The sequence below is a fragment of the Mercenaria mercenaria genome, chromosome 17 (genome assembly GCF_021730395.1).
Source record: "Mercenaria mercenaria strain notata chromosome 17, MADL_Memer_1, whole genome shotgun sequence".
NCBI lineage: Eukaryota > Metazoa > Mollusca > Bivalvia > Venerida > Veneridae > Mercenaria > Mercenaria mercenaria.
The window spans coordinates 50,618,493-50,646,391 of NC_069377.1; the positions used below are offsets into that span (position 1 = coordinate 50,618,493).

Sequence of the window (27,899 nt, forward strand, 5' to 3'; positions counted from 1 at the left end):
GCTGAAAATGGTCGTATTATTTTTGATCGGTACCATATGCATGCCCTGACCCAGTTTTATGGTGAATGCGGAAGGATGTTGTGCAGATGGGGGATAGGTACTTGACATTAATTATGAGTTCTGCAAGTAAGGTAAATAATTCATTTGAAGCTTAAAACAGAAATAAGCCAATCTGACTTTGATTCTTGTGCAAGTCAGCTATATGTGGAAAGTGCATGCTGCTTATAAGTACGAATATTAGATATTCTCGTGGGAACTATTTGTTGGACTCGGCATTGTTTCTGTGACAATTTTTGATTTCACGGTGGGAGAGGGAGGGCTATCCGGCAAAAATGTAAAAACAACAAATGTACAGTATAGGGTTAATATATCGCATTTATTTCATAAATTAATAACTAAATTTAAAAGACTACAAACAATATACATTCGTTTTGCCCAATAGTAGGTTTTATTTTGTGATGCGTTAGATATAGTGTCATATTATGTAAATATGATCTTTATATTCAAAATATCTAGTGATTTGCTTTGAAACTGATAAAAGCTGATTTCGAAACTGTTTCCTTTGACTGGACATTTCAATATCCAAAATTTAAAAACAACGTTATAAGTAAATGAAACATGCCAATATGATGCTACATTGTACTAAATGGTTAAGCTTGTGATTCTATGAGTATATATCACAAAACCTGAAAGATTGAAAGATCTCAAAATTAAGATGTAGCCAAATGCGCTTGGAATTATTAGTTTGAATCAAATGAATAAGCATCTTTTCTCGATATGGATCACAACCCGAGCAGATACCAGGCAAATCCAAGGTCGTTAGGTCTCGAAAATACGTTACAAATGTTTTACATTAGTATGTTCAAAACCACTTTGGTTTGTACCACCGCCCTTAGAAACTGCTTGCTATACAGGTACTTGTAAATTCACACTTATCATGAAATAATTTCCGAAACAGTACAACTATAAATGCACCAAGCACTGCACATTCTTTATGTTTTTTATGTTCAATATAGTACAGCTCCAGAATGATGTCCATCTCTCCAATGAAAAATTTCCTTGAATAACTGGATTTTATCACAACGCATTTTTAATAAAAGCAGACGTTTGTTCCTCATGAATTCCTCCTCAGATATTTACATCACGAGTAAATGGATGTCCGTAAAAGCTGCAAAATGAATGAAAACATATGAGTAATTTATGCTACACCTTACCGAGAATCGATAACAAACATACTAGTTTTTAATAATTTGTCGAAGCCTTGTTTGATAAGATCTTAGTTTCAACTCTTCAAGTCATACTTTGGCAGGCAAACTAATGGCGAGTACCTTAATTTATGGTCAGCAACTGCTATTGCAGAAAAATGCTCGGTATACCTTATAGTGGTACATCAACAGTTTACAGAAGACTTTTAAAGGCAACTGACCACTTCTGACATTGTGGTAGAGGTGTGTGAGGCGTCTGTTATATATATTTGAGCTTATGCCTATTACAGGATTTAACTGTTTATCAGGGCTGTGAAGAAGACTTACCTCTTGTAAATATTTCCTATGGTCAGCATCTGACATTGCAGGCAAGCTTTGTGAGGCGTGTGCGTGGCGATCTGCAAGTCAGAAAATGTTTTAAATATGAGATTAAAAATTTACACTTTAACATATTTCGTCTTATTTGAATTTTAGCAATCAAAGTAAATGTTGTTTTAAAAGATTTTTGTCATAGGATAATTATTGATAATGCACAATGAAATATTTGACCAATTCCTCAATCTTTCAAATCTAAGATGAATAGTTACAGAAAGTCAAATCATATGTGTTACTGCATTTATAGAAAAGAAATGTTTCAAGTTGTATTATATATACTATATAATGAACTAAATTATAAGAAAAGTTGGTGAGGTATCAAACTACAATCTAGGTAGATTAATAGAGGATTAAAACAACACCTTTGACACATTAAGGAATAAAAATATTTGGAAAGAAAAATATTGAAAATGTATATAAGCCTGCAAATTATACACGCTTGCAAAAAGTGCAACTTCAGCGCAACCTATGTGTAGTGGTGTTATCACCAAATACGTCACCCATTAGGCCAGTAAAGTAGTTATGTCTTTGGAATTGGAAATATAAATTGTATAAAAAATCAATAATTTGTTGAAATACAAATAATTTGATTTGACCAATTAAGCATTTAATTTCTTATGTAGATACATGTAGATCAAATATACATGTATACGAGGGTTGCAACAAAAACACGAACACTGTAAAGCCATAACTACTTTTGACCATACCTTCAAAGACCCGTAAGATATATGTTCCTTTGGAATATGACAAGAATTTATATATAAAAGCATAGAGCAGGTTAACAATAAACAGTACAGAAGCCATTCCGACAGACAAAAGACAAGAAACCAAAATGGTTTAGGAATAAATTTACCTATCAATGCTACAATTTCTGTCAAAATAACAACGAAAATAAAGTTTGTTTTGAGTTGTTTGGTATATATTTATCCGACAATTATGCTTAGATATGATAAAAACTAACATAAGAAATCAAAGTTATAGCTATGCGACAGATATGCTGGGACCACAAAAAAGTTTAAAATCACTTTATAAAAAAAGTTCCAAAGGCCCATTTGTAATTATCACGTTCGCACGTGGTAGCTAACACGTTCGCACGTGATAGCCATCACTTTCGCATAGGAAATATTTTATTTATCACGTTCGTATAGAAAATATTTTATTTATCACGTGCGCACGTGTTAGCTACCACATGCGAACGTGATAAATAAAATATTTCGTATGTCCCCTCTATGCCACCGTACATTTGGCCATTATAGACATTTGGAGAATATAATCTAAGAAACAAATTTGCATATAATATTGTTGTAATCGATAATTATTCTATATACAATGTAGTAAATTCATACTACTACCTTCTGTCATGTTGTTTTTGTATGTGGATATAATTACACTATGTTTGTGGCGTTAGATTGTACGCTACAGCTAAAATCAGGGTCTATTGTATGAACATAAACGTAAAACCAAATAAACTAATATTGTGTGCATTGCATTAACCTTTAGTTGTAGTACTTCCTGTGAAAATAAGATAATATCATTATGCTTCAGTTCGCTCTATTTTTTAAGTGACAGACAGCGACATTATAAGGACCAAAGTTGCCCCTCTGGCAGTTTATTTTCAGAAACGGATCAGTGCCCTTAAGGTAGAACCAGTCAACTGGTTTCAACGTCGGAAAGATCTTTGCTCGCTTTGTAAATGAATCATTAAAGAAAAACTCATTTTGATTTTTACAAAGGAATGGATTTATCGAATATTCGTTAGTACGCATAGATCAAAGTAATGTTGACTTTTAAGCTTAAACCAGTATGGTTATTCAAATTATGTGACCTAAATTTACAATTTGAATTTGCATTCTTGCCAATCTTACATATATGATAAAAGAATATATCAAACTACAAATGACAACACTGCAAAATGAAAATCAATTATATCTAAAATTGTGTTTTACATCAAATTACTCCAGATACGTAAGATTCTTTTTATGAATTCATTATATAAGTTTAAACCATAATACAAATTTAGATTCAATTATATTAGCATTTGAAAAGTTATTTATCTTAATATAATAGGCGATATACATATATATAAAATAAATGTTACTTACTATGTGCTACATGAAGTTTGATGATAGAATTCATAAACCCCTCCAAGTTTATAAAGTCTTTTGCTGCGAACCTGAGAACCAAAGCCTCCAATATTTTGTTACTCACAGAAAACCCTATAAAATAAATCTATCAATATGCATTGCAACTTTTATAATTGTTTTATCAATTAAATTTTACTTACGTATATGTAGTCTGATTGGTTTAATGTCAGCATTGACTTCGTTTTCAAAGTTCAAAGGGAACACGATAAATGGGAATAAGTTTTTGTTTCATTTGCGCCAAGACTATGAAATCATAAAAAGCAAACAAACACACTAATTGCAAACCAATATTCGACTATTTGCAACATATTCTGCAGTATAAACGGATTTGTGAAATCGTTCATAACCAATACATCTTGCGTTTAAGCCCATTCTGGTATTTTGAATTCCGTTGACACACCTACATGTGCCAGGTCCTGAACTTTACAGTGTAATTGTCAATACTTACTGGGAAGCACATATGCATTTTAACAATAATCGGTTACACACATTGGCATAACTTACGCATATATGGAGTCAATTTCCTGTACATATGTTAAATATTAAACCCTGTATTCAATGAAATATTTGCTTTCAAAGCTTGCTGAGAAAAAGGTTTTAGTGGCTGTAAAACTGAACTGTGACGACCGAATTAGTTGCAATTTGCAGAAATGACAGGAATATCAACTTTTGAATGAATTACATACACGAAAACATTGGTATTGATGTTTAATTTATACTTTGTACTGAGATACTTACAAATATTTCACCGAAAGCCAAACTCTCATGACAAATAATATGTTTTAGTGTTATAGTATTTATATCTTTTGATTCATTTTATTTTGTTGGGTTTAAAGTCACATCGATACAATTAAGGTAACAATGCAACGTTTCCAGATTTTGTTTGTAGAGGAAGACCAGATTCCCCTCCGATCTTCCGTAAGCTGCCTGGATGATTTTCTCACATGAAGAATGCTACATTCAATGCGAGGTTTCGAGTCCACATCGGTGAAGTACATGCACGAGTGATTCGAAGTCAGTGACCTTAACCATTCGGGCACGGAGACCTTGATTATGTTTAGTGTAATCTGGTATGAAAGCAAGTCTATTTTCAAAATTGAGCAGATTGTGTTTGTGCTTTTCCTCCATAACTATGAGTTTATACAATAGTTTATCTGTGGCAATATTACGATAGATCAAACTTTTACAGATCAGTTCAAAACAGACATCTTGTTCGGTTCCTGATTTCCAATAAAATCTTGAGTCACTTACGATCGACCTACCTGTTATTCTAAATGCATTTCGTAAAGAGTAGGAATCCATGACCGAGCCATTTCCTACGCTAAACTTCAGAAATATACTCTGAAACAAAAAACACATAATGCAACAGATAAAGCCCACAACACAGGTATCAACATTTTGTAAAATAGAAGAGACTTTTTTTGTTACTTCAAAACTGACGTTTTAGAAAATATTTTCATTTGCACATAGGTACATGTATACATGTATTGCTGATAAAGCTAGTCATTTACGTTGGATCGAGTATGAAAACAGTTTAGTGGCTTATTACGCCATATGATATATGTGGCTACACTGCGAACGAAGATGTGAACATGAATGTACTTACCTGCCAAAAGGAAAGTTTCTGTACCAGTGACATGAATTCTTCGAAATTAAGCCGACCGTTCATGTCTTTCTAAATAAAGGTCAAGGTTGGTATTTATGAAATGTAATACATGTATAAAACAAAATTTTCAAAGAAAACATAGCTGAATTGAGGCAACATTGGACATAAAGATTTATCCGGTATAATCGTGCACTTCTCACCTGATGTTAAAGGATGAATATTTGATACCGCTATATCCTTTTAGCTACTGTTAATGATTTCTCTCTTTCACTGTACAATCTCCGTAAAAGAACAAAATTACTGCATGATATATATGTATATAAATTTTAATCGTCGATTCCTTCTTTTCTGAATAAGACTTGTCCTCTACTGATCATATGTCTTTGTTACTATTGAAATGTAATCTCAATTTATATGTAATATGCATACTGAGATGTATTTAACAACACTTGAAAAACTTGGAAACATTACAATTAACGACTGACCTACCAATGCACGTAAAATAATTTCATTAACCCTTATCATGCTGGACACGATTGATTCTGCCTTTGCGATCAGTGTAGATCATGATCAGCCTGCACACCCGTGCGGTCTGATCATGATCTGCACTGTTAGCCACTCAGTCAGTATCTTTTTGGTAAAAACAGTTTAAGGTGCTGTCCAAATTGAAAGATGGACAAGTTCATTATTGAAATTTAGCAGGGTAAGGGTTAATTTGAAAGGATACATCCTCTATAGTGACGGCGGCTTTACACGTCTCTGGCGACAGGAACAATCGTTTTATGTGCATCTCTAGAAAAAATAAAACACCATTTACTCTCTGTACGTTGTTTGTTTGTCTCAAGTGTTCAAGACGTCAACCAACGAAGGCGTTGTCATAACAATACTTTTGAAATTTCCAGGTCAGGTTGTATTAGAAAATGTATTATACCAATTTGAAACTCTAATTAGAATTGTGTCTAAAAATGAAAAGAAATGACTTGATTACTTCTCTTCTTTTATTCGCATTTTCTTGTACAAGCATTAGTAGTCTTCTTAAATGCTGTTTAAATAGAACGATGTTTTTAGAATTTACTAGTCTACGACGTTCGTAAACGGTGAAATATTGTTTACATTCCCACTAATGCACGCAGGTACAGTTTTTATTTGAAAATTTGGGCACATTATAAATCGTTTCTCTCTTATATAGCATATATCATGGTCGTTTTCTAATAAATATCCTACCGTCTTTTTCAGGTTCACAACAAAGTAATTGTGTAGCTCCACTTTGAGGCTTATAGGACAAGATCTGCCGCAAGCCATAACCATCCACTTCCTCATACTGAAAAGCAGCAACATTGTGCAGCCATATTGAAAGTTCTAATGTTTGAAGTTTCTTTCTCATAAATAGTTTGTAATATTTGCATACCATACAATGTGTATTAACTTTAACATGCAAACATACCTATAGTACACACGTTAATATGTACAAACTCCGTAACATTTTTATGTTAAGCACATGCTGTGTAGGATTTATTATGATATGATTTATAATGCTAAATGAGTCACTCTTACCAACAGGCTTGAGGTAAATGGCAAGATTAAGAATAACATTTCACCAAGGAAAATATGTGACAAGCCGTGCTGATGTCCTTAAATGGTTACCCCTAACACAGTATGTATACTTACCTGGTTCAATGAGAGACAGCACAGTTTTACAAATAAATATATTCGAAAGTTGCAATTACAATAAAACAAATTTACCTACCTTTATGTAAAGAAGTCTTTAAACAATTATATATCTGCTTAGCTGAGATGAAAATAGCCCCATCAAGTATTCCTATTATTATATTATATTATCATTATACCACATCCATATAGCACTCATTTCGTGCACACGTACACGTTCCAAAGTGCTTTTAAAACAGAATACATTGTAAACAATACAAAAAAATAACACATTCAACACAAACAAAAATGCATTTTCACATTATCAAAAACATATAGATAAAACAAGTATATATTTAAAAGTATTTAAGTGACACTATTCTACGCTGTAACATGAAAAGAAAAAAATGGTTTGGTCTTTTTACGAATGTTGTACAAAGAAGCAGGCTTTTGAAAGCAGCTAGTGTGTCGGCTTCCCTAATCTTAACAGGAAGGGAGCTCCAAAGCTTGGGAGCAGTGAACGAAAAGCTCCGATTGCCAAACATCACGGTTTTAGTCTTTGGCATAAACAGTAATAGTGTGTCTTGTGATCTTAGGTTTCTGACAGGTTTATACACTTCTATCATATCCCTTATATAGCCAAGGGACTGATCGTGTAGAGCCTTAAAGGTGTGGGTCAGAACTTTGTACTGTATCCTGTATTTCAATGGAGTTCTGGACATGATGCAATATGTCAAGTGTGCTGTTTGGAATACAACTTAACAAGGCATTTCAGTAGTCTAACCGTGAGGTAACCAGGCTATTGACAAGAGTCTTTGTTGCATCACTGGTATAATACCGTCTGATGTGACCTAATTTGCGTAGTTGTATATTTCCAGCCCGGCACACAGAGATGACTTGCTGTTCCATATCCATACTGTTGTCTAATACCGCACCAAGATTCCTATTATATGATTATTATAAATGTAACTTGATCTACAATGTTGTATTTGGTCAGAGTGGATTCTTCCAGACCTGGGTCTCATGAGGCATTTGCGCCGAGTATAATCCGCCCTGGCAAAACTCACGAGAGCCAAATGTATTCTGCCGGATCAAGTAACAGTTTTAAAACTCTTTTATTGTACACATATACCTATTTCTAGTGTTATATCACCCACAATAGACTATAATGTTAGATTAATAAGGCTGAAAACTCGTTTGAAACAGTTGGTCAAATGGAACGTCGAGACGTTATCATTATGTTATTGCTGACTGAATATTTCCGTACCCATTTGGAGTTGAACACGGGGCTTTGTATTCGTTAGTAAAATCATGCCGTATTCCGCCGGTATATAATCAACGTATTATACGAACCTTGTTGCAGTACATGTTAAATCTCCTTCTCAGCACATACAGAGTTTCTGGATCCAACTGCTTCTCAACCTGCATATCACAAGTATATATATAAATTACAGCCCTAACTTAGACCCGAAAATGAAACTGAACGCAATGTTTATTTTCGTGTACAAATATAGCCTGCATTGAGAAAATCGTTTTGGGCTCAGAGTATAAATAATCAGTCAATTGCGCTTAGCCCGACAAACGTGTATATCCACTTCACAAGTATGTCTTGTATCAGAATAATGTATTGGTACATTTACATATAATCGTACATTTATTGTTTTCACATAGAAAATATTTCTACAACCTGAAGAACACGATCGTGAAAAATAACAAGTAGCCGTCTTACTAGATGTTGATAAATAACATGTTACTTATCTGCCGGTGATCGCATTTTGAAATGAATTATTACTAATGTCGTAAGAAATGAATACAATAAATAAGTAACCAAATAGAAAAAACTGGTAGCTCCACAGTTCGCCCAACACGACTAAAAAGAAAATGTTGCCTGCTCGGTCAGATTGAGCATGTTCAGGGACGATAGTGAAAATGCATACTTCCGTCCACGCCCTCTAGCCTCGGGTTGACCAGATCTCAACATTCACACATGTTACAAGTATCAAAAAAAAAAAACCAAAGCAATTTAGAGACATCCGTATATGTGTCCAAGTCATTAAAGATAAAATAGATCAATTCACAACTATGACTTGGTTTCCTTGTAAGCTCAAAAATCTTTCATCGAGATAAAACTAGCAATATTTTCACGTGTTGCATAGTCACATGTATACTTAATGCACAAATAGGTATTTGTTTTTCATGAAATTTTATAAATCATTTCATGTATTTATAATCATTTTAAGCAGGTTATATTCATTTTATCAAACCAACCTTCTTCTGAAGACATATGTTAAGTTTTAAAATGTTTTTAAAGTGTATTCGTTTTACATTTATAAAATAGTGGGTTTAAGTGTTTATTCTTGTAAGACATTGTGTACATCCAGGCTAATTGATCAGTAATTGCATATATCGAAAGGTATTTCACTCAGTAAACTCACCGAAAACTAATGTCAAAAATGTGCCACCTTAAATAAGATTATAGATATCATTTCACTGAATTTTTGACTTACCGGTGCGAATGAGGCTGTATCGGGGTCGTCCAGTTCTCTATTATTAAAAGAAGGTATTGTTGATAACTTAAAACGGCACTTTAACACAGATAAATCAAAAACAATACATCAATGCTCTCACCAACTGTCAAACGTTACGACATATATATTTTTCTATAAATAAATTTTCTACCAAATCATTTCTAAATAGCGTTCAGATGTGACTATGTCCGAGGATAATGTACTTTGATAAATACTTTTCAGACCAAACCTTTTTAAAATGACTGGCAACGTTCAAGTGTGCTTGTATTCACGCTGATATATATATTCTAAAAATGATTTCCCGAATAAACTAGTCCATTTCTAAATAACTGTCAACGTTCAGATATGTTTCCTTGTCTTAGGAATTTATATAACAACTGTTACAACAAAGTAATAATCGAGATGTTTACATAGATAGTACTAGAATTTAAAAGTTATCATTTGTCACCATGCAAAAAAGACGAATCCATGCGGATATTGTACCTTTTTTGTGAAAGCAAATGGATGAGAAAACGATTTTGAACAGCAATTTAGATGAATTTTTGAGCATACCTTACTACAATGTCTCGATTGTCAGAGAATATTCTCAGACAAAAGTTTCCTTCCACACCAACTTTCCCTGTTACTGGCACAATAACGTATGAACCTGCAGGAAGGGTAAAGAAACGAACGTTGTCTCTTTCGGCGCGGACACCGGTAGAAGCAATTTGTTTGGAATTCAAGAAGTTATTCATTTGAAGCCGAGCTGTCCGTCCAGGGGGAACCTGTAAGTAACAATAAAAGATGGGATAAACTTTTCTAGGCTCCATGGTTTGACAAGATGTCCAGCAAAATAGATTTCAAAGAAAGGAACACAAAACTAAAACCAGTCTTCATCACGCCGTGACATGCAGCAAACTATCATGGTAGGAACACTGGCATAAACAAAAAAAGAAAAGAATTTACCTAAATGCAAGGTTAGCGTATTTTCAATGTCCTGTCTTTAGGACAGTAGGTATTTTGATGTCGCCAGAATTCAAGTGGCAATAACTTTCAAACACTTAAAATTTAGAAAAAATGGCGAACTTAAGAGAGTTCATTGTATAAACTATGATACCTCAAATATTAAGCAACCGCATGGCACAAACTCTCTGACTTCACCAAAAAGGCGGTACTTTTGCATGAGAGAAAGCACAACACCACTAGACTTCTTCAGTTCTATATAGAACTGATTGTTGCAGCTCATCAGTTCTGAAAAAGTCAAGCAAGTTAATACACACAAAACGACATATGGCAAGCCAATTGTCTAATAATTACGTGAACCCTGGTTCACGGTCGAAAAACTAGGATTAACGATCGATAAACTAGGTTTTTCGAACATAAAACTAGGTTTTTCAAATACAGACCTATATTTTCGAGTGAAAACATCAGATACCGGGCGTAAACAATAGTTTACGCTCGTGAACCCAGGTTTACGTTCGATAAACTAGGTTTCTCGATTGAACTATGAATTTCGGTCGTTATCCTATGTTTACGACCGTAAACTTAGGTTTACGAACGTGAACCTACGTTTACGAGCATGAACTGTGGTTTACGACGTTATCCTATATTTTCGCTCGAAAAAATAGGTTAGTATTTGAAAAACCTGGTTTTACGTTTGAAAAACCTGGTTGTATCGAACGTAAAGCTAAGTTCACGCTCGTAAACCCAAGTTCACGTTCGTAAACATAGGTTCACGCTCGAAAATATAGGTTCAGGTCCGTAAACTATGGTTCACGGTCGTAAACATAGGTTCATGTCCGTAAACATAGGTTCATGGCCGTAAACCCATGTTCACGCCCGAAATTCATTGTTGATTCTATGTGAACCTATGTTTACGACCGTGAACTGGGGTTTACAATCGTGAACCTATATTAATGAGCGTGAACTATGGTTCACGGCGTTATCCTATGTTTTCGCTCGAAAATATAGGTTAGTATTCGAAAAACCTAGTTTTACGTTCGAAAAACCTGGTTTATCGATCGTTAATCCTAGTTTTTCGACCGTGAACTAGGGTTCACGTAAGTATTGGACAATTGGCTTGCCATATTGTTACAAATCGATAAATACGGTTTTACGAAGGTAAACTGTTATTCACGGCCGTAAACCTAGGTTCACGCTCGTAAATATAGGTTCACGACCGAAATTGATAGTTGATTTCATAATCCTAGTATATCAATCGTAAAACATGGTTTACGTTCGATAAACTAGGTTTCCCGATTGAACTATGAATTTCGGTCGTTATCCTATGTTTACGACCGTAAACTTGGGTTTACGAACGTGAACCTACGTTTACGAGTGTGAACTATGGTTTACGACGTTACCCTATGTTTTCGCTCGAAAAAATAGGTTAGTATTTGAAAAACCTGGTTTTACGTTTGAAAAACCTGGTTTATCGAACGTTAACCTAAGTTCACGCTCGTAAACCCAAGTTCACGTTCGTAAACATAGGTTCACGCTCGAAAATATAGGTTCAGGTCCGTAAACTATGGTTCACGGTCGTAAACATAGGTTCATGGCCGTAAACCCATGTTCACGCCCGAAATTCATTGTTGATTCTGTAATCCTAATATATCGACCGTAAACCATGGTTTGCGTTTGATAAACTAGGTTTCTCGATTGAACTATGAGTTTCGGTCGTTATCCTATGTTTACGATCGTTATCCTACGTTTACGCTCGTAAATCCCGGTTCACGCTCGTAAACCATAGTTTACGAACGTGAACCTATGTTTACGACCGTGAACTGGGGTTTACAATCGTGAACCTACATTCACGGCGTAATCCTATGTTTTCGCTCGAAAATATAGGTTAGTATTCGAAAAACCTAGTTTTACGTTCGAAAAACCTAGTTTATCGATCGTTAATACTAGTTTTTCGACCGTGAACTAGGGTTCACGTAATTGGACAACTGGCTTGCCATAACGACAGGCATCACAACTCATCACAAAAAAATAAGATGAATAAAAGGCTATGATACATGTACAATAAGAACCCTTATGAGAGGCGTGCAGCACTGCAAAATAATTTGGTTATAATTAATATTTTAGTGAAGTAGCAAGATTTTAAGAAACTTTCTCTATATCTGCTGATCAGTTTGCCTTGAATATTCCATTGAACTTTTTAGAAACATTAAGAAACACATTTTGAATAGTGGACGTTCAATGTACTACATTAAGTAGGAACTGTTGTAGCTTTGTAGCCATTGAACTTCTTACGTGAATGAAGTCCTCCTCCAGCGTTATAACCGCGTCTCCACTGGCGATGAGCCTCCACAGACTTCCATGGCAACCTGTGTTTGAGTTTTGGCTCTATATTCCAAGCCTCTGGTGGTAAATGGCACATCTCTAAATTTGTGAATACTCTTGCGAACTCTGAATATGACATCCTAAAAAAATAAAGAAACCAGATGTATAGTGAGTTAGCGGGACTTTTATACCGCCTGTTGCCATTGTAGTATATATTTCTTCTATATGTATTTGGTCAGTATTTGATAAATTTATTATGCGCTAACCTTGCTAAAATTGTTTATATGTGATTTTACTGTGATATGTATTTAACGTTTTATCAAATTATTATTCACCAGAACTATGTCTACTCACCAGAATTCATTATCCTTTAACTGCCCATAACCTAACTTTTGTTTCATATCAACCGACAACGAATCCCATAAGCTTGACCTAAAAAATGAAGGAAAACCAAATATGATATAGCAACCGCCACAAAGCAAACTGATATCATTAATACGTAATAGCAAAATATTTTATCCAAAATTCAAATATAAAACAATGCTCATGAAGCTTGGTTCATTTTACTTAAATGGTATTTTTGAAACGGTGCCAAGTCAGACTAAATGTATCTGTGACCTAATTGATTTCATAACCATTCGCAAGTTTTATTAATCAAATGTAGAAGATCCTATGGAAGCATAAACGGCAACCGAGGAAAATGGCAGACTCGGATTTATTGAGTCTATTCATTTGAGGTAATGAAGTGTGCAACATAATTCACGTCCAGAATATTAAGAATATCTGTACCTTCAAGTAATTTTCTGTTTTATATATCCATACCTGGAGTTCTAATTGGATCGTATATTTACTAGATATTACCAATAAAACATTATTTCATGTTTAATATGATTCAACGGACTGAACATTTAATAAATGTTACTAATTAATTTCTCTGAAATAATAAAATGAGGTATAATTTTAATGTGATTCTGTACATATACTTTGAAATCGTCACCATGGCTTGCTCTCTTATACCCGTATCTAGCTACTGTTCATACCTGGAAGTGGGAGGTTTCTATAATTATGTCGAAATTCCGAACTGATTACTTCAAAGTACACGTGTTATTCATTACCAACCTGGAATTCCAAGGTCCTGTATATTTAGAAGGTCCCCATGGATATTTCAAGCGTACCAATATTGCACTACCGCCTTGGAATGGTACCTGAATTTCAAATCATTTGTAAATGTCTTGCAATAGATTCCACATAAAATCTATTTCAAACAAATTATTGAAATTAAGCGTTTATTTAAATCCATATAAGCAATAAAATTGGCTTCAGAAATGTCATGGTTAAGCATTTACTAGAATTTAAGTTTTACAACATGGCGAGGATATGAAGGAAGGCCAGTGTACAACAACTGGTTTAAACTCCCTAGCAGTGTTTTACCTTCGTCTGTTCCGAAGTGTCATTCCTGTATTTCGAGAGATGAATACGAAAGAAGTTTAAGTGCATATAAATAAAGAAGCACTTAGACTTGTTTCGCATTCACCTCTCGATTTGTTCTGTCTTTTTTATCAGCTTGTTTAACTGTTTTCTTTTGAAGATGTATATAGGCATATATACTGCCGTAAGGCTTCTTTCTGAGACCGAGGCCTTTGAACGTTGCTATTCGTACTGAAGCTTATTTCAAAACTCCCTTTAAGAAAAACAATGACGATTCTCTTCTTCGCAAAATGTAACCTAAACGAAAAATGTAAAATATATATACTCCTGCTAACGTGTTAAGACCAATGGATTGTTTTGCGTTAGAAAAAAATCTGGGTTTTGGTTTTCTTAAACAGCATATAGGCTTCAGTAAAATATGCAGTTGTAGGTTTGAAATTGTTTATGTGCCAACTTACTTCCGCATATCCAGTTACAGTATAAGCTCTTCCGGCCACCAGACCATTTGGAAAGCTTCCATGAGGAACACCTTGTCCCTGTCAATTGGAAAAAGAGAAACATGTGTATAAAATGGGTTAAATTCATTATAATTTATATAAAACACCTAAGGGAGATAAGTGTGTTGGTGAATATTTCTCCAAATCATTGTAAAGCATGTCTATTTTCCTCCCTTGCGCTAACACGAAAATGGATATTTACTACATCAATTGGCGTATTCAAAAAAACGATGTGTGTTGCATATAACGCAATATTAAATAGGTATATGGTCATTTATAACCATAATTACAAAACATCTGTTATATTTTCGGTTTCACTGTAATATCCACGATGAATGAGAGTCGACATAAAATAAATGATGTAATTGGGCATACATATAGAAACAAGTTTCGACAATAATCCAATATTTTATTGTCTTAACGGTTTTAGTACAATGAATAACTTTCCTTTGATAATAGATAGAACACTTTGAAAATCTTTGATGTCTGTGTAAGTATTGAAAATTAGAAAAGACATTAGTTACTTATCAGATTTTTTTTTATTTTACTCGAGTACATTATAGCCCGCCCGCTGAGCGCATATCTACGGATCGCGGGGTCGTGAGTTCGATCCTGTGACGAGGTTTATGTTCTCTGTGACGATTTGATAAAAGACATTGTGTCTGAAATCATTCGTCTTCCACCGGGGAGTTGGCATTAACTTGCGGAGAACTGGTACAGAATCCAGGAACACTAGTTAGGTTAATTGCTCACCCTTACATAAATGAAATACTGTTGAAAAACGGCGTTAAACCCGAAACAAACAAACAAGTCGAGTAAATCATTAGAAAAAATATAATGTACAGTATAGAGCATGTTTTCAAACTGTTAAAGTAAGAGTGTGTCAATATATAAAGTGTATGTATGCAAACACTAATCAAATGTCAGAAAATACTTGCGTTGCATGAGTAAAATGGATGTTTTTTTATATTAAATTTTGATAAATAGATATTGCATGTTTGTATTACCGCTATGGTGGCTGCAATAAGTGTAGTTCTTGCCATGGAGAAGTCGATGATTTTCTGCAGCAGGTTTATATTGTCTCTGAAGATAAAAGTGTCGGTGATACCCCCTGTAAGGTCTTGAAGTGCCCAGTTCACCACAGAGCCTTGGATTGCAGCATATGAACCATAAAACCTAAAAACAGGTCAAAAATCAAAATAGCTATAGATGGACCATGAAGGATTATGTTTATGCAGTAAAAATTGTGGCTATACGTAAGCACTAGCATTGTAGGTGTGACCTGAAGCCTTCTTAGCATGCTTTATGTTCTGACCAGTCTTTTCTACCGTTTTAGATAATATACAAACCATATATGATTCAGAAATGCACATAGTTCAATAAATTAAGATGAACTGCTAGCACAGACAGGTTTAATAATGTTATATCTGAACAGTGCTCGTTACGCAGACACCTAAGTTACATAACTAAAATACACATCAAAGTGACTTACTTTGCATATGCTTTCTCCAGCAATGGTACCCAGAATTCATTTGGATCAGTACTTGTAGTAAACAGTATTCTCCCTGAAAATGTATATTTCAGCAAAATATTGTAAACCATGCAAACATCATATTATTTGCTGATGACAGACAGATTAAACATTCAACTCGGCATTACAAAACAGAGTAATATCAAACTTTTAGACCTAAGTATCTGTTCATAGATCTACGGATTCGTTTAATATAATAGGAAGGAAATATATTCTGTTCATTTCAAGTTCATATCATCGTCAGTCTTATGATACAATGACAGAATTTTGTGATTTATAATTTTTATGTGGATAATTCCAGCATGAAACTTTATTAACTTGAAAAATTAAGCCTTATTTTACTGACATAAATTTCAAGCACGGTATTTTTCTTTTTTAGTAACGTAGTAATTATTTTCCAAACCATTATATGTTGGTAGACGATCATCTATGACAATCTCAATCCACTCCGCATATCTCCAGAATCGAAAACGAAATATTCCGCCGTATTTTTCATCAAAATCCTGCTCATCTGGTATGCATTTTTGAATCAATGATGGTGCAAGTGTAAGACACGAGAAAGCCGGGACAAGCCACGTGTCTCCGTAACTTCCGGATTGGATATCGAATATTCCAGGATTCTTGGAAATAAATTTTGGTCGCCTAGAAATTTCCTGTTTAAATAATCATAGTGCCGTATAAAGAAGTAAATGCATGTTATGGTGTACCTGAAATCAACATTTTGATAATGAATTCAAATAAAATGCATTCACATGTCTAAATTATATTAATTTGGCTATTTTCAAGAGATACAATTGACATGATTCTACCATTATCTTTCTACATAGTATTACATATCAAACATAATGGAAACTACTCGTATAGTCTTATACTGTGTTTTATTTACATTTTACCAGTTCTAAATAACAGGACTATCTACAAGACAAATCTCCTCAGTTTGTGTTATTTTGACGCACTTACTTATCATCATGCATTTTGCTACAACATGTCCTTTCATCATTCAAGTGATGTTAAGTTGCAAGCGATACTTATGATGTTCATTTTCTGCTGTATCTTGTCACGCGAAAGTAGCTGGCTTAAACAACATCACAGTCCTTTAACAAATGCAGTTTAACTTTATAGCTACACAGACATGCTTAAAACAAACGAAACTAGTGCTGTCTTTGTCCACCGGTATGTAACAAAAATATGACTGCATGTCACGTGTTGAAAAGTGAAAAAAGTAAGATTATTATCTGACATATCACTTTATATAAAAGCAAGAGGTATGGCAGGGTTTCATTTCTGAAAGAATCAGTCGTTTAGACTGCAGCAAAAACAAACTTTTAACTTACATGAGGTCGTTTCCACTCTATGGAATCTGATGAGGATTTATATCTAATTTGCAAGGAAGTATCATGAGCTGGGAAAAATGGGTCCTCGAACAAAACCCTCCTGAAAAATAAGATTCCAAGAGGTGTGTGAGAAATACAATACATTACAAATGCAAAACACAACAGTTTACGGTACAGGTGTACAAGTAATAGCGAACGTTTGAAATACAATGGCATTGGTAACAAATCAGTAAATACTTCACCGAATTGGCGGTAAAAGACAATTATCACACGCTAAAACAGCTAATGAAAAACAACGTACACAGACACAACACGTTTTTTATGAAAAGATAACATAATTATTTTCCTTTGCTAACCTCCAACAAAATTCATGTCGCCAAACGGCAACTAACACTAGTTCTTATATTTTTTGTTTGATTGTTTGCTCTGGAAAGGAAACTATTATAAGGAGTTTCTCTCGTTTTTCTGCCTTCTGCACAGGCACTGGGCGCATGCGAATACGTTTCTTTAGGTTTGCTTTGTATATACACACGTATATACTCGAGCATTTCGTGCTTTACCTATCGTGTCTTTTGTTACTATTGCGTATGGTAAAGATTCAACTGGAGAGAATAACTTTTACTTACACTCACAACCTGTGACTTTTGAACATGGGAGGAACTAAGAATGAGATTTAGTGCGCACCATAAACTGGTCTAAACTCTCTACATCTTGGTGTTTTTGCCACTTGTCGTATCAGAGAGGTGTCCGACTGTGTTTCCTGATTTGTCTTATGTGCCCAGGATTGTCCTTATTGCTTTACTTTTTTCCATGCAATTTTTATGTATTTGTCCTGTATATACTTTAATGTAGTGTTTTGTTTCGGGGAAGCTACTTTCGTTCTTACATGTTTGTGAAAAGTATTACAGATGATAAATCATCATATGATCTTAGTTTGCAAGTCACATGTACAATTTAGTATCTCAAATTTTAGCTTAATTTATATCTAAAATGTTTTGTGTGACAAAAATCATTTTACAAGCAAAGACAGCTATATGTTGGCCTTTGTTCTTTTTATAAAGTATTAAAGAATGTATACTGCTAAGTGTGTTAACGCCTTCAAGTGAGTTCATATTTCAAGTTTATACTTATTTATAGCTAATCATTTTTGTACAATTAATGTACAGAAGTACCACTTGACCTACTTTTGTATGAAAAGTTTAATAAGACGATAAGTATGTGTGTCAAGGTTGACCTTTTTCCACATTTTTATAATATGCAGTTTAGAGAAACGATCGAGATTCATATGAAATATATTGATCGAGACAGATAACTCATCATTCTAACATTACCATATTTTCACTCACTTTGGGTTCAGGCCCACCTCGGGTTGTCATTTCAAGTCAAAACAAGGACGCAAATTTAAAAACAATAACTAACTTCAAAAAATGTAGTTCCTATAAACAAAACTCTACAGAAGTATATTTATAGTTTTGTACATTACTGATATACACCAAATGGAATGTAAAACAATAAGGTGTGGAAGAGCACTTCGAGTCGTTTAGGACACGAACCTACAGAGGTGTAACTTGAAAGGAAAATAATGGAAATATATGAAAGGCGTTTAAGCTGATGTGATTAGTATAGTTTGTCAAAAATGCAAAATCTCACTTCTCGAGAGTTTCTTTTTAATTCATATGGGTCTATGTCAGGCATCACTGGCAATGTCTTATTCTTTCTTAAACAAATACGTCTATAAATAAGAAGTTCATCGAATGATTTTGTTTTAGAAAACATTACCCTCAGCCTCTGTTCATGACATTAACCAAACAAATAACAGTAGTAATAAGAACAATTTAAGTGGTCATACTTATACCAAATCATATTACGTAGTCATTATGGTTAGAGTATTCGCTCCTTAATTTACAAGTACTTATCAACCAAACATGCATATAAATCTTACTGTTGCTTATAAAATTGAAATGTGTGACTGAAGCGTATCTGTACGCTTTTTCATTTTGATATTTATTATTTTTAAAACTTGACAATGATTTCAAAAAAAGTGACACTGATACTTATTATTTGTCTGATAAAAACTTCTTCTGACGCTCGAAAGTCAAGAAGCATCACAGAAAGGTTAAATGTTTTGGAGCGGAGGATGAACTCGGAGAGTAGCATTAGAAGTCAAGACATCGCCACGATCTTCCGCGTTATAGATGACTTAGATAAAAGGATGAATGAGTCCTTGGAACTTCGGCAGGCTTCAATTTTATCTGACAGTGAAAAAGATATTGCTATTGGCTGTTATGCTGAGAAACATGCAGTCAACGAAAGTTATGTTGAAGAGCTAAAGTATGATATAGGACGGCTGTTTCGTGCTTTTAAACAAGAGAAAAAAATAAATGCAGAGATTAGAGACATTTTGCCAGAGATAAGAAATAAACTAGAACAAAATGAGAAACTCCTGGCTGATGTAAAAAGTGACAACGAAGACTTGAATGCACATCAACAAGAATTAGCACGTGACAATGAAAGGCTGGAGAAAGAGCTTCAAGATGTGGCTGATAACATGACAATGCGCATTCAAGAGCTCCATGAAAAAATTGACGGGTTGTTAACTTTAAACTATACAGATCTTCGAGACAAAGTGTTGCAAAACGAAATTCGAAAACCCAGATTTTCTTCATGTTACGACGCCCTTATTAACGGCTGGAAAACTAATGGTGTATGTGAAATACAAATAAGACCTGGTAAAGAAACCATCCAAGTTTACTGTGATCAGGTGACTAACAATGGTGGTTGGATAGTTTTCCAGCGGAGAATGGATGGATCCGAGAACTTTTATCGCGGATGGGAGGAATATAGAACAGGTTTTGGTAATTTAGAAACGGAATTTTGGCTTGGGAATGATTTTCTGCATGAAATAACTGTCAGTGGTAAATACGAACTCCGCTTAGACATGGAAGACTTTGAAGGAAATAAAGCCCATGCAGAGTACAAAACTTTCAAAATCCATTCGGAAAGTGAAAAGTACAAGCTGGAAGTGGGTGGGTATCAGGGAAATGCTTCAGATTCCTTGATCAAAAATCATAATGGTCGAAATTTCACAACGTTTGAAAAAGATCATGATCAATCAGACACAGTTAACTGTGCCGAGTATTATACAGGTGCTTGGTGGTTTTCTGATTGTTATGCTTCTGTCACCCTTCTTTTTGCTCCCAACTAGCTCAAGTATGTTATAGTTGTAGATGACTTGGCTACATGGCTGTATGAGGGGGTGGGTCGGATGACAAAGAATTTTTAATGTTCAATCATGGGTTTAATAATAATGTTCAATATGATTTCATTACTATCATAGATGTACTCTGAAAATATAAAACAACAGATAGTAAATATAAACAAGAAATAACAAACATCATTTGACAGATGACAGCTGTCAAAAAGGTAAACAAACGAGCATTACAATAGGTGTGGTGGCGCGTAACTGACCGCTCTAAACACAGTAATTTATAACTCGTAATAATTCATTAAATACATGAAATATCAATACAGAATTTCAGTTATATCAAGAAATATGATTACAAAGTACATAAATGCTAATTACCTGAATATATGTAGAATATATCCGAAGATATTTGGTTTTATTTGCACAGTATCAACAAATAAACGTTTTCAAAACATTGACCATTTATGAGTGACCAGATCGTGATTGGTTGGAATAAGTCACATGCATAAATATTAGTAAGATTAGTAAAGGAGGCGATGATTTACTTCCCTTATACTATATATAAATATTGGAGGATTTGGTAAAAGTACGGAACACCAGACAGGACATTAACGGGGAAAATGAAATAAAACAACTAAAACATTAAGGATTTATAGGTACCACTATTTACCCTACGACATACTCCCCCTGTTTCGGAAATGGCGTCCCGACATTTAACATGCAAAATGAAGCAAACCATTTTGTATAAATGTAAAATAAAACGACTATGAAACAATGTTTTCTAAAGTAACATCACGTGAAGTATCAAAATACATTACACATGATACATAAATAAGAATACATGATATTATGTGGTGAATAAATAAATGAAAATGTGTATATCATTTAGAATATTTTGATATGTGTGAGGTTTATGTGTGTATTTTATTTGATATGCGGACGTAATCCATAATTCATATCTCCATCAGACCTCGAGATCACAATATATCACTATACTGTCAACATGAACATATTCATTCAAATAAAACTTTCAGCTCAATCCACATACACTCTGTTTACTGTTATTTCAATGTTTATGATCACTTTTATTAAAATATTTCTCTATGTACACTGTCTGTCACTAGTAAAAAATCCAATCCTTAGATTGTTGCCATCGTGGAGTAATTCGCGTGCGAATCGGTCGTCCGTATGTCTGTTCAGAAGACGTATCTATTGCAAAACTGTCATCACTACGTTGTCTATCCAGTACGCTCTCACTATATGAATTTCTTCTGTTTGGATATTGATCACTGCATGTACCTCTTCTAGCTGGGATAATGTATTTCGGTACTGATTTATTTGATTTGTCTTCCGGTGGAGTAGGAATGTCTTTTGCTGGCGATGATTTATCTTGGTAAGTATCTGCACTGACCTCTACTTGAAGATCTGTGGAAGTATCTTCCAGGTAAGTATTATTGTTTCCAATCTGAGTACTTTGATTTTCATTTTCCAGGTTAGTATTTTGAACTTTCTTGCTTAGTGGTAGAAGCAGGTTTCTGTGTAGCGTCCTTGTCTTTTTTGCCTTAGGTGAATCTTTTCGTACTACAAAGACTGGTATATCCGGATTCGGTTGCTCAATAACCACGTATGGAGTATCTTCCCACTTGTCCGCTAATTTGCATTTTCCTCGGAGAGAAACGTTTCGCACCAAAACTAGATCACCTGGTACAATAGTTGAGGCTTTAGCACGAGTATCGTATCGCCTTTTGTTGGTCTCTGCTGTATGTCGTGCTGTTTCTTCTGCTTTCTTATATGCATTGGAGAGGCGTTCCCTGAGTTTTCGGACGTATTCATGTTGGTCTTTGCTATCAGATTCATTGCTAGGAAGTCCTAGAAATGCATCGACTGCTAGTTTTGGATGACGACCAAACATTAGGTAATATGGAGAATATCCAGTACTGTCGTGGATGGTCACATTGTATGCATGAACTAGAGGAGCTACGTAGGACTTCCAGTCAGATTTTTCATTGTTTTCCAATGTCCCTAGCATCTTTAGAAGTGTAGAGTTGAACCTTTCAACTTTTCCGTTACCGATCGGGTGGTAAGGAGTAGTATGACTCTTGGAGATGCCAGCTAGGTTGCAGAGATCTTTAATAAGTGCCGACTCAAAGTTTGCTCCTTGGTCGCTATGAATACGAGCCGGAAATCCATAATGTACAATGAATTGCTCAAATAACACTCTGGCGGTGGTCTTTGCAGTCTGGTTCTTTGTGGGATAGGCTTGCGCATACCTGGTGAAGTGGTCGGTAACTACCAAGATATTTTCAAACCCACCCTTTGATCTTTCTAGACTAAGAAAGTCGACGCACAAGATTTCCATTGGTGCCGATGATCTGATGTTCACAAGTGAAGCAACGTTTGGGAAAGTCTTTCGTCTGATGCATCTAGCGCACTGTTGTACTTTTTCCTGGATCCAAGCATCCATACCGGGCCAAAAGAAACGTTGTCTGAATAGGTAAGTAGTTCTGTCACGCCCTTGATGACCCAAGTCGTCGTGAAGAGTAAGGAAAATTTCTTCTCGTAGGTCCTTCGGTAGAACTAATTGGAGGTACTCTTGGTTTTTCAAGACACCACGACGATACAAGACGTTGTCTCTGATCTCTAGCTTGTCCCATTCCCTGAGGTATTTAGTCACTGCAGGATCTGTTGAGCAAGTCCGCTTAGCGGATGGTCTTGTTCCTTCCTTTAGGTGAGTAAGAATTTGGGATATTGTAGCATCGTCATGTTGTGCTTTTCTCCAGTTCTTCGAGCAAAGAGATTCTGACTCTATCACATGATTGGGGATATCATCCGACGGAGACGATTCGACATCAGGTAAGTTTTCTGGATTTACTAAACTATAGCTTAATGGTGCCTTCTGGATGTCAACAGTTGCAGAAAAGGTAAGTGCTTTTATTACTTCTTTGTCTATAGTTGTGTTGTATTCGTGTTTGTTTTGTTCAAACTGTCTTGATAAGCCATCTGCGTCGGCGTTCTGTTTACCACTCCTGTAGCTGATTGTGTAATCGTAACCGGACAGAGCAGCCAACCAACGATGTCCTGTTGCATCAAGCTTTGCGGTTGTTTGTACGTATGTCAGAGGATTATTGTCTGTCAGAACAACAAATTTGTTTCCGTAGAGGTAATCATTGAATTTCTCTGTGATGGCCCATTTTAGTGCCAGAAATTCCAGTTTGTGTGCTGGATAATGTCTCTCTGATTGTTTAAGGCTTCTGCTTGCGTAAGCTACGACTCGTTCAGAACCACCTTGTCGTTGGTATAACACCGCACCAAGACCTGTTGATGAAGCATCTGTATGCACAATGAACGGAAGTTGGTAGTTTGCATACGCAAGTATAGGAGGATTGGTCAACTTTTCAATAATGGCGGTAAAAGCTTGCTGTTGTTCTTCTTTCCAAGTGAAAGGTACCTTTTTCTTTGAAGTCTTCTGTTTCTTGTTTGTTGTGAAACCTATAAGTAGGTCATTTAGAGGTCTTACAATATTGGCATATCCTTTGATGAATCTCCTATAATAACCTGTAAAGCCAAGGAATTGTCTGACTTCTTTTGTTGATTTAGGAACTGGCCAAGACTTCACTGCTGCTATTTTATCCGGATCTGCTTGGATTCCTTCCTCTGAGACAACATGTCCAAGGTAAGTAACTTGAGTTTTCAGGAATTCACATTTACTACCTTTTAGTTTCAGGTTATGTTCAGCGAGGCGTGAAAAGACCGCATCTAGTCTATCTAGATGTTGTTCGAACGTGGATGAAAAGATGATTATGTCATCCAAGTATATCAGGCAATCTCTGAGGTTAAGATCCCCCATACACCTCTCCATCAATCTCTGGAACGTTGCTGGTGCGTTTGTGAGTCCAAAAGGCATCCTATTGCATTCGTAGAAACCAAGTGGACCAACCGTGAATGCAGTTTTGTGACGGTCTTCTTCCTTTACTGAAACTTGCCAGTATCCTGATCTGAGATCTAGTTTGGAAAAGTATTTGGATCCTGCTAAAAGATGTAGAGTATTCTCTATTCTCGGAATAGCATATGCGTCTCTAATCGTGTGTTTGTTTAATTTTCTAAAATCTAGGCAAAATCTGATGTTTCCATCTTTCTTCCTTACAATGACAACATTTGATGAGAATGGACTGTTTGAACGTCTGATAGCACCGCAGTCAAGCATTTCTTGCAGATGTTCTTTCACCTCTTGAAATAATCCAGGTGGTATATTTCTGTGCGGCTCTTTAAATGGTTTGTTATCAGAAAGATGAATTTCATGTTCCACTAAATCTGTGTTACCTATGTCAGTAGGACCCGTTGAGAAAATGTGGTGCCATTTAGAAAACAAATTGTTTAGCTGTTGCTTCTGATCTTCTGTCAAATTAGTGTTGTCTATTTCTACACCAACTGGTAATTCTTCATCCTGTCTAGCTTCATCTACAGTTTGTTGTTGAAGTGTTGTTTTCTTTGTTGTTTCGTCTTTGTTAAACAGTGGTGCTTCCCGTAAAATTGTAACTTCTTGCAGATCACATAAGTTAGACTTAGCTGGAATAGATATTGCTTTTGCTGATAAATTGAAAACACGAACTGGTACTCTTGCAGTTTTTCCAGGGTTACAAAGTTCAACAACTCTTGGACACACACTAACTCTTGAAGAACAATGGTAATCATGACATGGTTCAGTAACTGCAGCTTTTACTGATTTTGCCTTTCTTACAAACCCTGTGATGGTCTTTGTCTCATATGGCTGCAATGTAAATCTTTGTGTAGCTTTGACTATGCCTACTGATTCATTGGTGATACTTTGAAATGCCATATCCCAAGCTTCTGGAAGATTTGTGGAAACTGGGTCTGTAATTTCCTCTCTACAAAGACGAATAACATTTGTTCCTATTATAACAGGGACATCTTGATTATTTTCCGTCATAGGAACAATCAGAACTGGAACGTCAAATGAAGTGTCCTTCATAAAAGGTACGGACATTCTAACTTCAGCATACCCAAGATATGGAACTTTCTGTCCATTAGCTGCATTGATCTGAAGATTGAAATCGTTAATTGACAATAACTGTGGTTTTGGATTAAGGGAGTTGTAAAATTCAACTGACATCGTTGTTATCATTGAACCAGTATCGACTACGCCTTTTGTATGCTTTTCTTCTATTTCAATGTCTCCGATGTTGTTACTTCCAATTATTCTATCAAAAATGGATTTTCTCTTGGAGCTTTCTTGTTTTCCATTGTCTCCTATCTGCCCCCCGACAGAGACGCCTTTGAGTTTAAAGTACTCGTCTTATCTTCATTTTCATTTTTCTTCCGTGTTTGTTCGTTATCTCTATTTAGCTCTCTATATTCTCTGTCATTTCCTGTTCTAGCACTATCTTTATCGTCATTGTTTGGAGTATATCTTCTCTCATGTCTATTATCTCTGTAGTTTCTTTCTTCATATTCATTTCTATCTCTAGTGTCTCTATAATTCCTGTAATATCTTTGTTCTTTCTCTTTATCTAAGTAATCTCTTCTATCATTTCTTCTATCTCTTGGGCTATATCTTCTTCTATCTCTATATTCCTTATATCTATCATCGTTTCTACTCCCTTTACCGTAATCTCTGTAGTAGTTCTCATTACTTCTACCGTCTCTTCTATAATCTCTCTCATATCTATTATATCTGTCGTCATATCTTCTGTGTCTTCCATTGTCACCATTATGTTTATCATCAGCTCTTCCATCTCTTCCATAATCTTTAACATATATATCATCAACTCGTTTGTCGTTTCCATAATATCTCTTTTCCCTACTGCTGTATTCCTCGTCTTTCCTGTGATATTCTGTATCTGCTCTATTGTCATTTCTGTACCTTCTTCTATCTACATATTCTGTCTCTCTTGTCTTACTGATTTCTGTTTCCAGCTGCTTCATCCTTTCTACTAAGTCTTGTAATACTGTCATCTGTTCATGTGTTTCTGTTTGTCTCTTCAATGTGTGTAGTTTCTCCTCTCTTATGGGTTCCTCTAGAGCACTTTTCATTTCGTTCTCTTCTATTCTAACTTTCCTTCTCAATTCTTCAAACGTTCTTGCAGTCTCAAAGTACATTCTTGTAGCATTCTTTAGGTCTTCATTATAAAGTTGCCTCCAAAACCTTGTCTTAAGCATTTCATCCTTTTGACTCTCTTGTATATGTCCTTTCTCTATAGCTGTTTGTATAATACTCTCTAATCTAATACCCCATTCTGCAATTCCTTCATCTCTTTTCTGTCTTGCCATGTAAAATTCTGTTAAAACAGATTCTCCAGATCTAACATTTCCATATACACTTTCCAGTTTGTCTATGATATTTCTTGTTGTTGTCGACGGAGGTATTGTTAGCAAAATTTTTCTCGTCTGTCCACAAAGAGAATTTCTAACTGCCTGTCTCAGCAAACTTTCTTCATACAACCCAGACTTCATAATAACTTCCACTTCTATCTTCCATTCCTCGAATGTTGTTTCAGTCAAACTGGGCACTGTTGGTTTAAGCAATTTTCCTGTCCAATGGTTATTTCCTTTTGCAACATGTTCATCCTCTTTCTTTTCTTTGTGCTCTGATTCAGTGTTTCTGTATTTTTCACTTTCGACGTCTTCCTCTAGCTTACTTAACGTTTTCTCTTGTACGTTAAGAGCACGTTCTAGTCTCTCCTTTTCATCTTTCAGCTTCCGTAACTTTTCTGCTTTCTTTCCTTGCATTTCTTTCTTTAACTGTAAGTCCTCCAGTCTTTTCTTTTCTTTCCCTTTCTTTGCATGTCTTTCAATAATTTGTTTCGTTCTATCTTTTCTTCAACATTTCTTTTCTGTATCTGTAGTTGTTCAATCTTTTGTTTAAGTTCAAATTCCTCATCATTTTCATTATAACTAAATTCTCTATCACCTCTTATTTCTTCCCCATATACTACATCTTCTCCTTTCAAGGCTTTTACTATAGGTTCATCTTCCATATGCTTTCTCGACTCTAAATGTCTACGTGACCTGTCTAATTTTTCACTTGTCTGTTTGTACTGTCGTGTAGTTCTGTTTGTATTGTGTTCTAGTTCTATATTTTCTTGTTTATTCTCCTTTTCTTTATCCTCTAACCACT

The 27,899-nt window shown here is 35.1% G+C and overlaps 1 protein-coding gene across 7 annotated transcripts in view; it reads right to left on the reverse strand.

Annotated features, from left to right (window-relative positions):
• Positions 1 to 357: 357 nt before the first annotated feature.
• LOC123537276 (calpain-A-like) overlaps positions 358 to 27,899 on the reverse strand; it is a 41,736-nt gene continuing 14,194 nt past the window's right edge. For 2 of the 7 annotated variants that reach the window (XR_008368034.1, XR_008368035.1), the window contains exons 3-22: positions 17,560 to 17,659; positions 16,629 to 16,878; positions 16,187 to 16,259; positions 15,702 to 15,870; positions 14,656 to 14,733; positions 13,889 to 13,974; positions 13,124 to 13,201; positions 12,740 to 12,909; positions 10,602 to 10,735; positions 10,058 to 10,269; positions 9,485 to 9,521; positions 8,331 to 8,399; positions 6,555 to 6,651; positions 6,058 to 6,122; positions 5,331 to 5,399; positions 4,987 to 5,065; positions 3,683 to 3,796; positions 3,075 to 3,092; positions 1,533 to 2,451; positions 358 to 1,168 (exon numbers count right to left, since the gene is read on the reverse strand). Coding sequence is in view for 4 of the 7 variants with exons in the window: in XM_053528143.1 (XP_053384118.1) it covers positions 1,142 to 1,168; positions 1,533 to 1,603; positions 2,434 to 2,451; positions 3,075 to 3,092; positions 3,683 to 3,796; positions 4,987 to 5,065; positions 5,331 to 5,399; positions 6,058 to 6,122; positions 6,555 to 6,651; positions 8,331 to 8,399; positions 9,485 to 9,521; positions 10,058 to 10,269; positions 10,602 to 10,735; positions 12,740 to 12,909; positions 13,124 to 13,201; positions 13,889 to 13,974; positions 14,656 to 14,733; positions 15,702 to 15,870; positions 16,187 to 16,259; positions 16,629 to 16,878; positions 17,560 to 17,659 (2,014 nt within the window). In the remaining 3 variants the exon portion in view is untranslated. The remainder of the gene's footprint in view (positions 1,169 to 1,532; positions 2,452 to 3,074; positions 3,093 to 3,682; positions 3,797 to 4,986; positions 5,066 to 5,330; positions 5,400 to 6,057; positions 6,123 to 6,554; positions 6,652 to 8,330; positions 8,400 to 9,484; positions 9,522 to 10,057; positions 10,270 to 10,601; positions 10,736 to 12,739; positions 12,910 to 13,123; positions 13,202 to 13,888; positions 13,975 to 14,655; positions 14,734 to 15,701; positions 15,871 to 16,186; positions 16,260 to 16,628; positions 16,879 to 17,559; positions 17,660 to 27,899) is intronic. The other 5 variants (XM_053528143.1, XM_053528145.1, XM_053528144.1 and 2 more) reach the window with 5 other exon arrangements.